Raw genomic sequence first — 12,771 nt, 5'->3', positions numbered from 1 at the left:
CGAATCGAGTGACTGCCGACAACAATGAGGGGCAATGTACAGCTGGGCGTATGCACGGTCATCCTGGGCCAGGAAGCAGGAATCAATGTTGTGAATTTATCCTGAATGACAGGGGGTTAGAAGAGGAGGATTTACAACAAACTCAAACCAAGAAAAATAATTGTCTCGTCTGAATTTCTATCATGGACTGACAGTGATTGCTCCGGTAAACTTACAGGGTACCAGAAGCAGAGGTCAGTTTTAAGGAGAAAGGGCGAGACTGAGATAAACACAGAAAACTGGAGTGTACATAGGAATTATTCTAAATTAAGAAAATAATTAAAATAAACTAGTAAATAAACACTATAGAAAATGCTTTGTATGAAGTTTAAGGTATGTCAGTGCAGCTCGGCCATGTGGAATGTGCATCTTTCTCTGGTGAGAAGTCATGCAGGCACAAAGTGCCCTTGATAACTACATCTACAGGAACGGTGACCAGCTGCAGAAACTTGAGCTCTGAGTTGTGGAGCTTGAGCGGTGGCTGTAGTCACTGTGACACATCCACAAGGCTGAGGATTACGTGGATAGCATGTTGAGAGAGGTGGTCACACCGCAGCTAAGAAGTGCACAGGCAGAGAGGGAAAGGGTGACCGCCATAGTATCTAAGAGAGACAGGCAAGTAGTGCAGGAATCCCCTGAGGATGTCTCACTCTCTAACCACTTTTCCATTTTGGATGCTGCTGAGGAAGATGGTTCCTCAGAGGACTGCAGCAAAAGCTAGTCTGTGGCACCACAGGTGGCTCAGCTGCACAGGAGGGGAGGAGGAAGAGTGGAAATGCTATAGTAGTAGGGGATTCCATCGTTCGGGGAGCAGACAGGCTGCTGCCATAGACATGACTCCAGGATAGTATGTTGCCTCCCTGGTGCCAGGGTCATGGATGTCACAGAGCAGCTGCAGGACATTCTTTTGGGGGCCGGTGAACAGCCAGAAGTTGTGGTCCACATTGGGACCAATGACATAGGTAGGAAAAGGGATGAGGTTCTGAAATCAGATTTTAGGGAGTTAGGAAGGAAATTAAAAAGCAGGACATCAAGAGCATTAATCTCAGGATTACTCCCAGTGCCACATGCTAATAAGCATAAGAATAGGAAGATTGAGCAGTTCAACACGTGGCATGAGAAATGGAGTAGGAGGGAGGGCTTTAGATTTCTGAGGCATTGGGATCAGTTCTGGGACAGGTGGGACCTGTACAAGAAGGATGGGTTACACCTTAAGAGGACTGGGACTAATATCCTCACAGGGAGGTTTGCTAGTGCTGTTGGTGAGGGTTTAAACTAGATTGGTGGGGGGGTTGGGAACCTGAGGGGAAATTCAGAGTGCAGAGGAGAAAAACTGGCAGTGGGAAGTAGTGAAGTATCGACTGATAATGAAGGTATATCAGAGAGTTCCATCAAGGTAGATCGAATACTTGGAGAGTTTGATAGAATTAGAGTAGGCAACACTCAGTCATTAGATGGGGTCATAATAAGCGGGAAAGTCAAAAAAGCCTAAACCAGGGCTAATGTGCATGTATGTGAGTACACAGAACAGGATTAGTAAGATTGGTGAACTGCAGGCACAGGTTAACAAATGGAATTATGATATTACTGCTATAACAGAGACATGGCTCAAAGGAGGGCAGGACTGGGTGTTAAATATTCCTGGGTATAAGGTGTTTAGGAGAGAAACAGGAAAGGAAGAAAAGGGGGAGAGTGACAATATTGGTTAAAGATAGCATTACAATACTGGAGAGGGAGGATGTTCCAGAGGGTCAAGGACAGAATCTCTCTGGCTATAGGTAAAGAATGGGAAAGGTGCAATAACATTGATTGGTGCAGGATATAGACCACCAACTAGTGGAAGAGATTTGGAGAAACAAATTTGCAAAGAAATTGCAAAGAGGTGCAAGAATTATAGAGTAATCATAATGGGTGACTTCAGTTATCCAAATGTAGACTGGGATAGGAATAGTACAAAAGGACAAGATGGGCAAGAGTTCCTGGAATGTGTTCAAGATAATTTTCTACAGCAGTATGTTTCCAGTCTAACAGGGGGACATGCTCTTTTGGACCTAGTTCTATCGAATGAGTTGGCCCAAATGGATCAAATATTAGTGGGAGAGGCTCGAGGGAACAGGGACCATTGTATCAGAAGGTTTAGGTTAATCATGGAAAAGGACAGAGAACAATCCAGAGCAGAGATAATTAATTGAGGGAAAGCCAACTGCGATAGGATGAGAATGCATCTGAGTCGAGTGAGTTGGAATCAAATGCTGGCAGAGAAGACAGTGGCTGAACAATGGGGCCACCTTCAAAGAAAAAGTATTGCAGACAATGTTAAGGCATATTCCCTTGAAGGGGAAACTTAGGACAAATAAATCCAGAGTATCCTGGATGATGAGAGAGATAGAGGTAAAGATGAAAAGGAAGAAGTGCGCATACGACAGATGGCAGGTAGAAAATTCAATGGAGAATCAGGCTGAATATAGAAGGACCAGAGGGGGAGTGAAGAAACTAATAAGAAAAGCAAGGGGAGAGCATGAGAAGATGCTGGCAGTGAACATAAAAGGGAATCAAAAGAGAAGAGGCAGATGGAGTTCAATGCAGAGAAGTGTGTGGTGATTTGTTTTGGCAGGAAAGGTATGATGAGACTGTATAACATAAAGGGAGAGTCTCTAAAGGAGGTGCAGGAACAGAGGGACCTCGGTGTAGATGTACATAAGTCATTGAAGATGGCAGGGCATGTTGAGAGAGCAGTTAATAAAGCACCTAGTATCTTCGGCTTTATTAATAGGGGCATTGAGTACAAGAGTATGGAGATCATGTTGAACTTGTAAAAGACACTAGGTAGGCCTCATCTGGAGTACTGCATCCAGTTCTGGGCACCATACTTAAAGGATGTGAAGGCATTGGAGAGAATACAGAGGAGATTCACAATAATGATTCCCAGGATGAAGAATTGTAGCTATGAGGATAGATTGGAGAGGTTGGGACTGTTATCATTGGAGGAAAGAAGGCTGAGAGGAGACTTGATAGAGGTAGTCAAGATCCTGAGGGGTATAGACAGGGTAAATAGTGAGAAACTGTTCCCACTCAAGAGAACACCAAGAACTAGAGGGCACAGATTCAAAATAATTGGTAAAATGAGTAAGTGTGATGTGAAGAAAAATGTTTTCACCGAGAGAATGATTGGAGTCTGGAACAAACTTCCTAAAGAGATGGTGGGGGCAGGTTCGATCGAGGTATTCAAAAGGGAATTGGATTGCTATCTGAAAAGAGAGAATGTGCAAGAGTACAGGGATAAAGCAGGGGAGTGGGACTAGGTGGAATGCTCTTTCAGAGAGCCAGTGCAGACTCAATGGGCCGAATGGCCTCCTTCTGCATTGTAAAGATGCTGTGATGAGTTGAGACTGGGGTTCTTCTTAGCGTGTCCACAGACAGTCTATACAAGGCCCAGCCAGAACTGGACACATTTTTGTGCCTTGTTGTTGAATTCGGCAAGATCTGCACAGTGCAGGGTTCCTCTAGCGATAGGCATTGCAGGAGATGTTGCATAGTCTGTGGCTCAGTTCCACATTCACAAGTTGTCGGGCTGGTTGTATATCCCCATTTGCTTAATGACACCTTTGAACGACCTACACCAGTCCTAAGTCTGTTAAGGCACTTCCAGGTTGCTCAGTTGCAATTAGCTCCTGGGGGAAGGCTTTCATCCAGTAGAATTTCCATCACTGGGGGTTGTTCGAGACTGGCGAGCCGGTCTTTCCACAAGGCCATGCAGGCTTCAGATGGGGTTGATTGTAATGGAATAACACTGTTCTTGAAGCTGTTCCTTGACTTTAGGCGGCTGGGTGTAGGTGTATGTCCATATAGAGGGTGCCTCGTTGATGTTTGACAGAGTCGCTCTTTCTTGCTGGCTACCGTTCTTCTTATATCAGGGGGAGCGATACCCGCCAGGATATATAGGCTGTTGGTGTTTGTTGGTTTTAAACAACCTGTGATAAGTCGGCAGCTTGCATTCAGAACGGCATCCATCTTCTTAGCATGAGTAGATCTTTCCCATGCAGGGCAGGCGTATTCAGCAGTGGAATAGCAAAGAGCAAGTGCACTGGTTCGCAATGTTTTCGAGATTGCTCCCCATTTTGTGTTAGGGAGCTTATTCAGGATGTTGTTTCATGCGCTCACTTTTGCCTTTGTCTTTTCGATGTGGTTCTTGAAGTGAGGCATCTGTCAAGGATGACTCCTAAGTAGATAGGGTGCTCGCAATGCGTCGGTGTTGCTCCACACCATGTTACTTTAAGCTGGCATTTGGCTTCACAGTTTCTGAGGTGGAATGCACAAACTTCCGTCTTTGATGGTTTTGCATGAAGGTGGTTTTCTTCATAGTAGAATGTTAGTCCCTCCAAGGCCTCAGAAAGTGTTTTCTCTGTGGTGTTAAAATCAGTGCTTTGGGCATTGACACATAAGTCATCAGCATGTATAAAATGGCGTGTGACACCGTCTATAGGTTGGTCATTCATGTAGATGTTGTACAGCAGCGGTGAAAGCACGCTGGTGGTGAGTCCGGCGATGTTACTGAGGTGGAATCCAGTCTTGGTGATGATGCAGATATGTGGCAGTGAGCTTGTCTCGGGATCAAATATGACACTGACATTTTGAACAATCGGTTTCAGACTCAGACTGTTGTCAGGGAGAGGACTGGAGTCAGTGTCTAGGGATTGGTAGTGGGGACTAAAGACAATGGCTTCAGTCTTCCCAATTTTTAAATGGAGATTTCTGCCCATCCAGTACTGGATGTCAGACAAGTCAGGACGGTGTGTGACTTGGAGGTGATGGTGTTGACATACACCTGTTACCCTGGTCCATCTAGGTGGTGGAGGTTGAGCATCTGGGAGATTCTGTCAAAGTTCTGGTCGAGTTGCAGATATATAAAAGCCCTGTTCTCTGCTTCTGCTCCCAATCCTCTCTCACTCTCCTCTCCCCATTTAGGGAAGAGTTTTGTATCCTCTCCCCTTGCCTGGATGAGTGCAGCACCAACAACACTCAAGAAGCTTGACACCATCCAGGACAAACCAGCCCACTTGATTGACACCACATCCACAAACATTAACACAGACAAACACTGGCAGCATTGTGTACCACCTATAAGATGCACTGCAGAAACTCATCAAGGCCCCTTAGACAGCAGCTTCCTAACCCAGAACCACGACCACCTAGGAGGACAAATGCAGCAGATAGATGGGAACATAAACGTTCCTCTCCAAGTCACTCTCAATCCTGACTTGGAAATATATCGCTGTCCCTCCACTGTTGCTGGGTCAAAATCCTGAACTCCCTCCCTAACAGCACTGTGGATGTACCTACACCACATGGACTGCAGAGGTTGGAAAAGGCAGCTCACTACCACCTTCTCAAGGATAATTAGGATGGGCAATAAATGCTGGCCCAGCCAGTGAAGCCCACATCCCTTGAATGAATAAACAGAAACATTTTAAAAAGGCCTTGACTGGGTGACAGGTTCCCTTCCCTGAAGGACATTAGTGAACCAGTTGGGTTTTTACGACAATCCAGCAGTTTTCATGGTCACTTTTTTCTAGTACCGGCCCCACAAATGATCAGATTCGTTCAGCTCAATTTCACAACCTGCCTTTGTGGTTTTGTGGGTTCCCTCTCACTCTCTTTATTCTGTCTTAAATCGATTTCACAGGGTGTTAGAAGGAGAAGATTTGCATTAGGGAAACTGAGACCAAACATCACATCAGGATCTGACAGTGTAGTCCAATTTATCCTACCCTGAATATCATCAGAGTTTGAACATGGAAGGAAAAAGCACCGTTCATACTGGGGAGAAACCATACACGTGTTCTGTGTGTGGACGAGGCTTCAGCCAATCATCTGGCTTGTCAAGACACAAGCGCAGTCACAAGGGGGAGAAACCGTGGAAATGTGGGGACTGTGAGGAGGCATTTCGTTATCCATCTGAGCTGGAAACTCATCGACGCAGTCACACTGGAGAGAGACCATTCAGCTGCTCCACATGTGGGAAGGGATTCACTCGATCATCGATCTTGGTGATACACCAGCGAGTTCACACTGGAGAGAGGCTGTTCACCTGCTCCATGTGTGGGAAAGGATTCGCTGATTCCTCCACCCTGCTGAAACACCAGCGAGTTCACACTGGGGAGAGACCATTCTCCTGCTCAGAGTGTGGGATGAGATTCACTCAATTATCCACCCTGTTGAGACACCAGCGAATTCACAATGGGGAGAGACCTTTTAAATGTCTGGACTGTGGGAAGTGCTTTAAAAGTTCTGGGGAACTGATATACCATCAACGTGTTCACACAGACGAGAGACCCTTTAAATGCCCAGACTGCGGGAAGTCCTATAAAAGTTCCTGGGAACTGATGTCCCATCGACGGGTTCACACTGATGAGAGACCATTTAAGTGCTCTCACTGCGGGGCTGGGTTCAAGCGATCATCGCAACTCACTGTACACCAGAGAATTCACACTGGGGAGAGGCCGTTTTCCTGCTCGAAATGTGGGAAAGGATTCACTCGATCATCGAATTTGCTGACACACCAGCGAATTCACACTGGAGAGAGGCTGTTCACCTGCTCCGTATGCGGGAAGGGATTTTCTAACTCATCCAACCTGCTGAGACACCGGCGAGTTCACACTGACGAGAGACCTTTTAGATGTCCAGACTGCGGAAAGTGCTATAAAAGTTCCGGGGAGCTAATGCGCCATCAACGTGTTCACACTGATGAGAGACCATTCAGGTGCTCTCACTGTGGAACTGGGTTCAGGATATCATCTGACCTCACTGTACACCAACGAATTCACACTGGGGAGCGGCCACTCACCTGCTCTGAGTGTGGGAAGGGATTCACTCAGACATCCAGCCTGCTGAAACACCAGCGAGTTCACACTGGGGAGAGGCCATTCACCTGCTCCGAGTGTGGAAAGAGATTCACTCAGTCATCCAACCTGCTGAAACACCAGCAAATTCACAAGTAACTACAGTGATTAGATTTTGCTGCGAATCACATCCAGGATTGAGCTATGTTCATTGGGGTCTCTTTCTGTTCATGTAAATAAACAGCAGACCAGTCATAGGGGAAAATATTGTTGACAAAAAAAAAATAAATCAGCTAAACACACAGTGTGTTGAATCTTTTTTTTTAAATTAACTCATGGGATGCAGGCCTTGCTGGCTAGGCCAGCATTTATTGCTCCATAAAAACAAAAAACTACTGCGGATGCTGGAAATCCAAAACAAAAACAGAATTACCTGGAAAAACTCAGCAGGTCTGACAGCATCGGCGGAGAAGAAAAGAGTAGACGTTTTGAGTCCTCATGACCCTTCAACAGAACTGAGTAAAGTAAGGAGAGGGGTGAAATATAAACTGGTTTAAGGCTGGGGGGAGAGAAGTTGGGGGAGTGGGGTGGTTGTAGGGACAAGCAAGCAGTGATAGGAGCAGATAATCAAAAGATGTCACAGACAAGGGAACAAAGAGGTGTTAAAGGTGGTGATATTATCTAAGAGAATGTGCTAATTAAGAATGGATGGCAGGACACTCAAGGTACAGCTCTAGTGGGGGTGGGGTGGAAAGACTGACATGGCATTACAGGTATAGATTTAAAAATAATGGAAAGATGTGGGAAAAGAAAAATCTATATAAATTATTGTAAAAAACAAAAGGGAGGGTGAAGAAACGGAAAGGGGGTGAGGTTGGAGGAGGGAGTTCAAGATCTAACGTTGTTGAATTCAATATTCAGTCCGGAAGGCTGTAAAGTGCCTAGTCGGAAGATGAGGTGCTGTTCCTCCAGTTTGCGTTGGGCTTCACTGGAAAAATGCAGCAAGCCAAGGACAGATATGTGGGCAAGAGAGCAGGGTGGAGTGTTAAAATGGCAAGCGACAGTGAGGTTTGGGTCTTTCTTGCGGACAGACCGCAGGTGTTCTGCAAAGCAATCGCCCAGTTTGCGTTTGGTTTCTCCAATGTAGATGAGACCGCATTGGGAGCAACGAATGCAGTAGACTAAGTTAGGGGAAATGCAAGTGAAATGCTGCTTCATTTGAAAGGAGTGTTTGGGCCCTTGGACGGTGAGGAGAGAGGAAGTGAAGGTGCAGGTGTTGCATCTTCTGCGTGGGCATGGGGAGGTACCATAGGTGGGGGTTGAGAAGTAGGGGGTGATGGAGGAGTGGACCAGGGTGTCCCGGAGGGAACGATCCCTACGGAATGCCGCCAGGGCGGGGTGAAGGGAAGATGTGTTTGGTGGTGGCATCATGCTGGAGTTGGCGGAAATGGCGGAGGATGATCCTTTGAATGCGGAGGCTGGTGGGGTGATAAGTGAGGACAAGGGGGACCCTATCATGTTTCTGGGAGGGAGGAGAAGGCGTGAGGGCGGATGCGCGGGAGATGGGCCGGACATGGTTGAGGGCCCCGTCAACGACCGTGGGTGGAAAACCTCAGTTAAGGAAGAAGGAGGACATGTCAGAGGAACTGTTTTTGAAGGTAGCATCATCAGAACAGATGCGACGGAGGCGAAGGAACTGAGAGAATGGGATGGAGTCCTTACAGGAAGCGGGGTGTGAGGAGCTGTAGTTGAGGTAGCTGTGCGAGTCGGTAGGCTTGTAATGGATATTGGTGGAGAGTCTATCACCAGAAATTGAGACAAAGAGGTCAAGGAAGGGAAGGGAAGTGTCAGAGATGGACCATGTGAAAATGATGGAGGGGTGGAGATTGGAAGCAAAATTAATAAATTTTTCCAGGTCCCGACGAGAGCATGAAGCAGCACCGAAGTAATCATCGATGTACTGGAGAAAGAGTTGTGGGAGGGCGCCGGAGTAGGACTGGAACAAGGAATGTTCCACATACCCCATAAAGAGACAGGCATAGCTGGGGCCCATGCAGTGTACCCATAGCCACACCTTTTATTTGGAGGAAGTGAGAGGAGTTAAAGGAGAAATTGTTCAGTGTGAGAACAAGTTCAGCCAGACGGAGGAGAGTAGTGGTGGATGGGGATTGTTCGGGCCTTTGTTCAAGGAAGAAGCTAAGGGCCCTCACACCATCCTGGTGGGGGATGGAGGTGTAGAGGGATTGGACGTCCATGGTGAAGAGGAAGCGGTTGGGGCCAGGGAACTGGAAATTGTTGATGTGACGTAAGGTGTCAGAGGAATCACGGATGTAGATGGGAAAGGACTGGACAAGGGGAGAGAGAAGGGAGTCAAGATAACGAGAAATGAGTTCCGTGGGGCAGGAACAGGCTGACACGATCGGTCTGCCGGGACAGTTCTGTTTGTGGATTTTGGGTAGGAGGTAGAAGCGGGCCATCCGAGGTTGGGCGACTATCAGGTTGGAAGCTGTGGGAGGAAGATCTCCAGAGGAGATGAGGTCAGTGACAGTCCTGGAAACAATGACTTGATGTTCAGTGGTGGGGTCATGGTCCAGGGAGAGGTAGGAGGAAGTGTCTGCGAGTTGACGCTCAGCCTCCACGAGGTAGAGGTCAGTGCGCCAGACAACAACAGCACCACCCTTGTCAGCGGGTTTGATGACAAAGTTGGGGTTGGACCTGAGAGAACGGAGTGCAGTAAGTTCAGAGAGAGACAGATTAGAATGGGTGAGAGGAGCAGAGAAATTGAGACGACTGATGTCACGCCGACTGTTCTCAATGAAAAGATCGAGAGAAGGTAAGAATCCAGAGGGAGGGGTCCAGGTGGAGGGAGAGTATTGGAGGTGGGTAAAAGGATCCGTTGAATGGGGAGAGGACTCCTGCCCAAAGAAGTGAGCCCGGAGACGAAGACGGCAGAAGAAGAGTTCAGCATCAAGGTAGGCATTTCTTGGAGTGGCAGTCAATTAAACACAGAGACAAAAACAAAAAACTACTGCGGATGCTGGAAATCCAAAACAAAAACAGAATTACCTGGAAAAACTCAGCAGGTCTGGCAGCATCGGTGGAGAAGAAAAGAGTTGACGTTTCGAGTCCTCATGACCCTTCAACAGAACTGAGTAAAGTTAGGAGAGGGGTGAAATATAAGCTGCTTTAAGGGGCGGGGGGGGGGGGTGGCGGGAAGAGAAGTTGTGGCGGGGGGGGGGTTGTTGGGACAAGCAAGCAGTGATAGGAGCAGATAATCAAAAGATGTCACAGACAAAGGAACAAAGAGGTGTTGAAGGTGGTGATATTATCTAAGAGAATGTGCTAATTAAGAATGGATGGCAGGACGCTCAAGGTACAGCTCTAGTGGGGGTGGGGTGGAAAGACTGACAGCTCTCCGACAGGATTTTCGTATATCTCTTCTGCCTTGTTCACCTTCATTGCTTTCCATTTCTCTCCTGGTGTTTGACAAGGTGTTTACTAATACCTGCTTTCACAGCCATATTTCCTTTCTCAGTGACTGTCTCCATCTCTGACTTACCCCACGTGGATTTCAACTGAAATTCCATCCCTCTTGTTTTGAACCCACCCAGGATTCCATTTTAACACTCCACCCTGTTCTCTTGCCCACATGTCTGTCCTTGGCTTGCTGCATTGTTCCAGTGAAGCCCAACGCAAACTGGAGGATCAGCACCTCATCTTCCGATGAGGCACTTTACAGCCTTCCGGACTGAATATTGAATTCAACAACTTTAGATCTTGAACTCCCTCCTCCATCCCCACCCCCTTTCCATTTCTTCCCCCTCCCTTTTGCTTTTTCCAATAATTGATATAGATTTTTCTTTTCCCACCTATTTCCATTATTTTTAAATCTATACCTGTAATGCCCTGTCAGTCTTTCCACCCCACCCCACTAGAGCTGTACCTTGAGTGTCCTGCCATCCATTCTCAATTAGAACATTCTCTTAGATAATATCACCACCTTCAACACGTCTTTGTTCCTTTATCCGTGACATCTTTTGATTATCTGCTCCTATCACTGCTTGCTTGTCCCTACAACCACCCCCCCCCCAACTGCTCTCCCCCGCCACACCACCCCCCCCCCACCTTAAACCAGCTTATATTTCACCCCTCTCCTAACTTTACTCAGTTCTGTTGAAGGGTCATGAGGACTTGAAACGCCAACTCTTTTCTTCTCCGCCGATGCTGTCAGACCTGCTGAGTTTTGCCAGGTAATTCTGTTTTTGTTTTTTATTGGTCCATCCCTAATTTCCCTTGGGAAGGTAGTGGTGAGCTGTCTTCTTGAACCACTGCTGTCCATGGGGTGTAGGTCCAGTTTTATTCCTTACAGACTTCACAGTGGTTTGATACAACTGAGTGGCTTGCTAGGCCATTTCTGTGGGTCTGGAGTCACATGTAGACCAGACCACAAAAGGATGGCAGATTTCCATCCCTAAAGGGCACCAGTGAATGAGATGAGTTTTTACGACAACCAACAATGGTTTCATGGTCATCATTAGACTTACATTCCAGATTTTTATTGAATCTAATTTCCACCATCTACCGTGGTGAGATTTGAACCCAGGTCTCCAGCCTGGGTCTCTGAGTTATTAGTCCAATGACAATACCACTATGTTGCCACCACCATCTCCCCCTTTACTATATCCAACACAAGTTAGTTCCTCTTGAAGGGTTCTCCCTCTCCCCTGTCTCCTACATCCTCACCTCCAATAACAAGTGTGAGGAGCTCATGGAGCTTCTTTGTCACTAAGATTGAGACAGTCCGATCAGCTGCCTCTGCTGCTTCCCTCCCTTCCACTAGCCCACCGGACCAAACTGTGTCTAAATTTCCCTCTTGTCTGAGCCCTGAACTCAGGGTTACTCTCCTATCTCCGATCATGCCCTGTCAGAGCTCATCTTGTCCAGGAGACCCACCTCCTAGTCCCTCGATTCTATTCCCACTAAATTGCTGACCATCCATCTTCCCCATGTTGCTGATATTGTTAATGGTTCTTTTCTGGTTTTGCCCCTCTCATCTTTAAATACAACATCCTTACCTTTCCTGAAAAAAAACACCCTTCACCCCATCTTCCTTGCAAACTACTGTCCCAACTACAACTTCCCTTTCCTCTCCAAAGTCCTTGAACTTAGTGTCCCCCAAGGATCTATCATTGGCACCTCCTATTTCTCATCCACATGCTGCCATTAGGCGACATCATCCAAAAGCACTGTGTTAGTTTTCACATGTACACTGACAATGCCCAGCTCTACCTCACCACCATCTCTCTCCATTCCTCCACTGTTACTAAATTATCAAACTGCTTATCTGACACCCAGTACTGGATGAGCAGAAATTTCCTGTTATTAAAGATTGGGAAGACCAAAACTATTGCCTCGGTCACCAGGACAAAATCTGTTCCCTAACTACCAAGTCCATCCCTCTTCCTGGGAACTGTCTGAGGCTGAACCACACTCTTCACAATCTTGGTGTTAGACTTGGCCCCAAGATGAATATCTGACCATATATCCATACCATCACTAATACCAGATTCCAGATATTTCCACCTCCCTAACATCACCCGTCTCCAGTCTACCCCAGCTCATCTGCTGCTGAAATCCCCCTCATACCCATGACTGGATTATTCTAATACATTCCTGGCCAGCCTCTCACATTCACCCTGTCGCCTAGGCTATCCAAAGCTCTGCTGCCCGTGTGCTTTCTCACTCTAAATGGAGGGGGAAATGGTGTCACGGTGATAATGTCACTGGACGAGTATTCCAGAGGCCGAGGCTTATGATCTGGGAACGTGGGTTCAATTCCCACATTCCACCCAAACCTTCTGCAGACATTTTTAGCAATAAATTTCCAAATAGT

General features: G+C 46.9%; 1 protein-coding gene and 1 long non-coding RNA gene across 2 annotated transcripts in view; one reads left to right on the top strand and one right to left on the bottom strand.

The window, feature by feature from the left end:
* Positions 1-12,771, bottom strand: part of LOC144697360 (uncharacterized) — a 309,889-nt gene that overhangs the window by 187,881 nt on the left and 109,237 nt on the right. The window lies entirely within an intron of this gene.
* Positions 1-12,771, top strand: part of LOC144697872 (uncharacterized) — a 95,464-nt gene that overhangs the window by 66,902 nt on the left and 15,791 nt on the right. Inside the window, exon 3 of the mRNA XM_078569841.1 lies at positions 5,793-7,035. Within this exon, the coding sequence (XP_078425967.1) occupies positions 5,793-7,035 (1,243 nt within the window). The remainder of the gene's footprint in view (positions 1-5,792; positions 7,036-12,771) is intronic.

This window comes from Cetorhinus maximus, chromosome 23 (assembly GCF_964194155.1).
Source record: "Cetorhinus maximus chromosome 23, sCetMax3.hap1.1, whole genome shotgun sequence".
Taxonomy (NCBI): Eukaryota; Metazoa; Chordata; class Chondrichthyes; order Lamniformes; family Cetorhinidae; genus Cetorhinus; species Cetorhinus maximus.
This window is presented reverse-complemented; position numbering and strand designations above follow the sequence as displayed.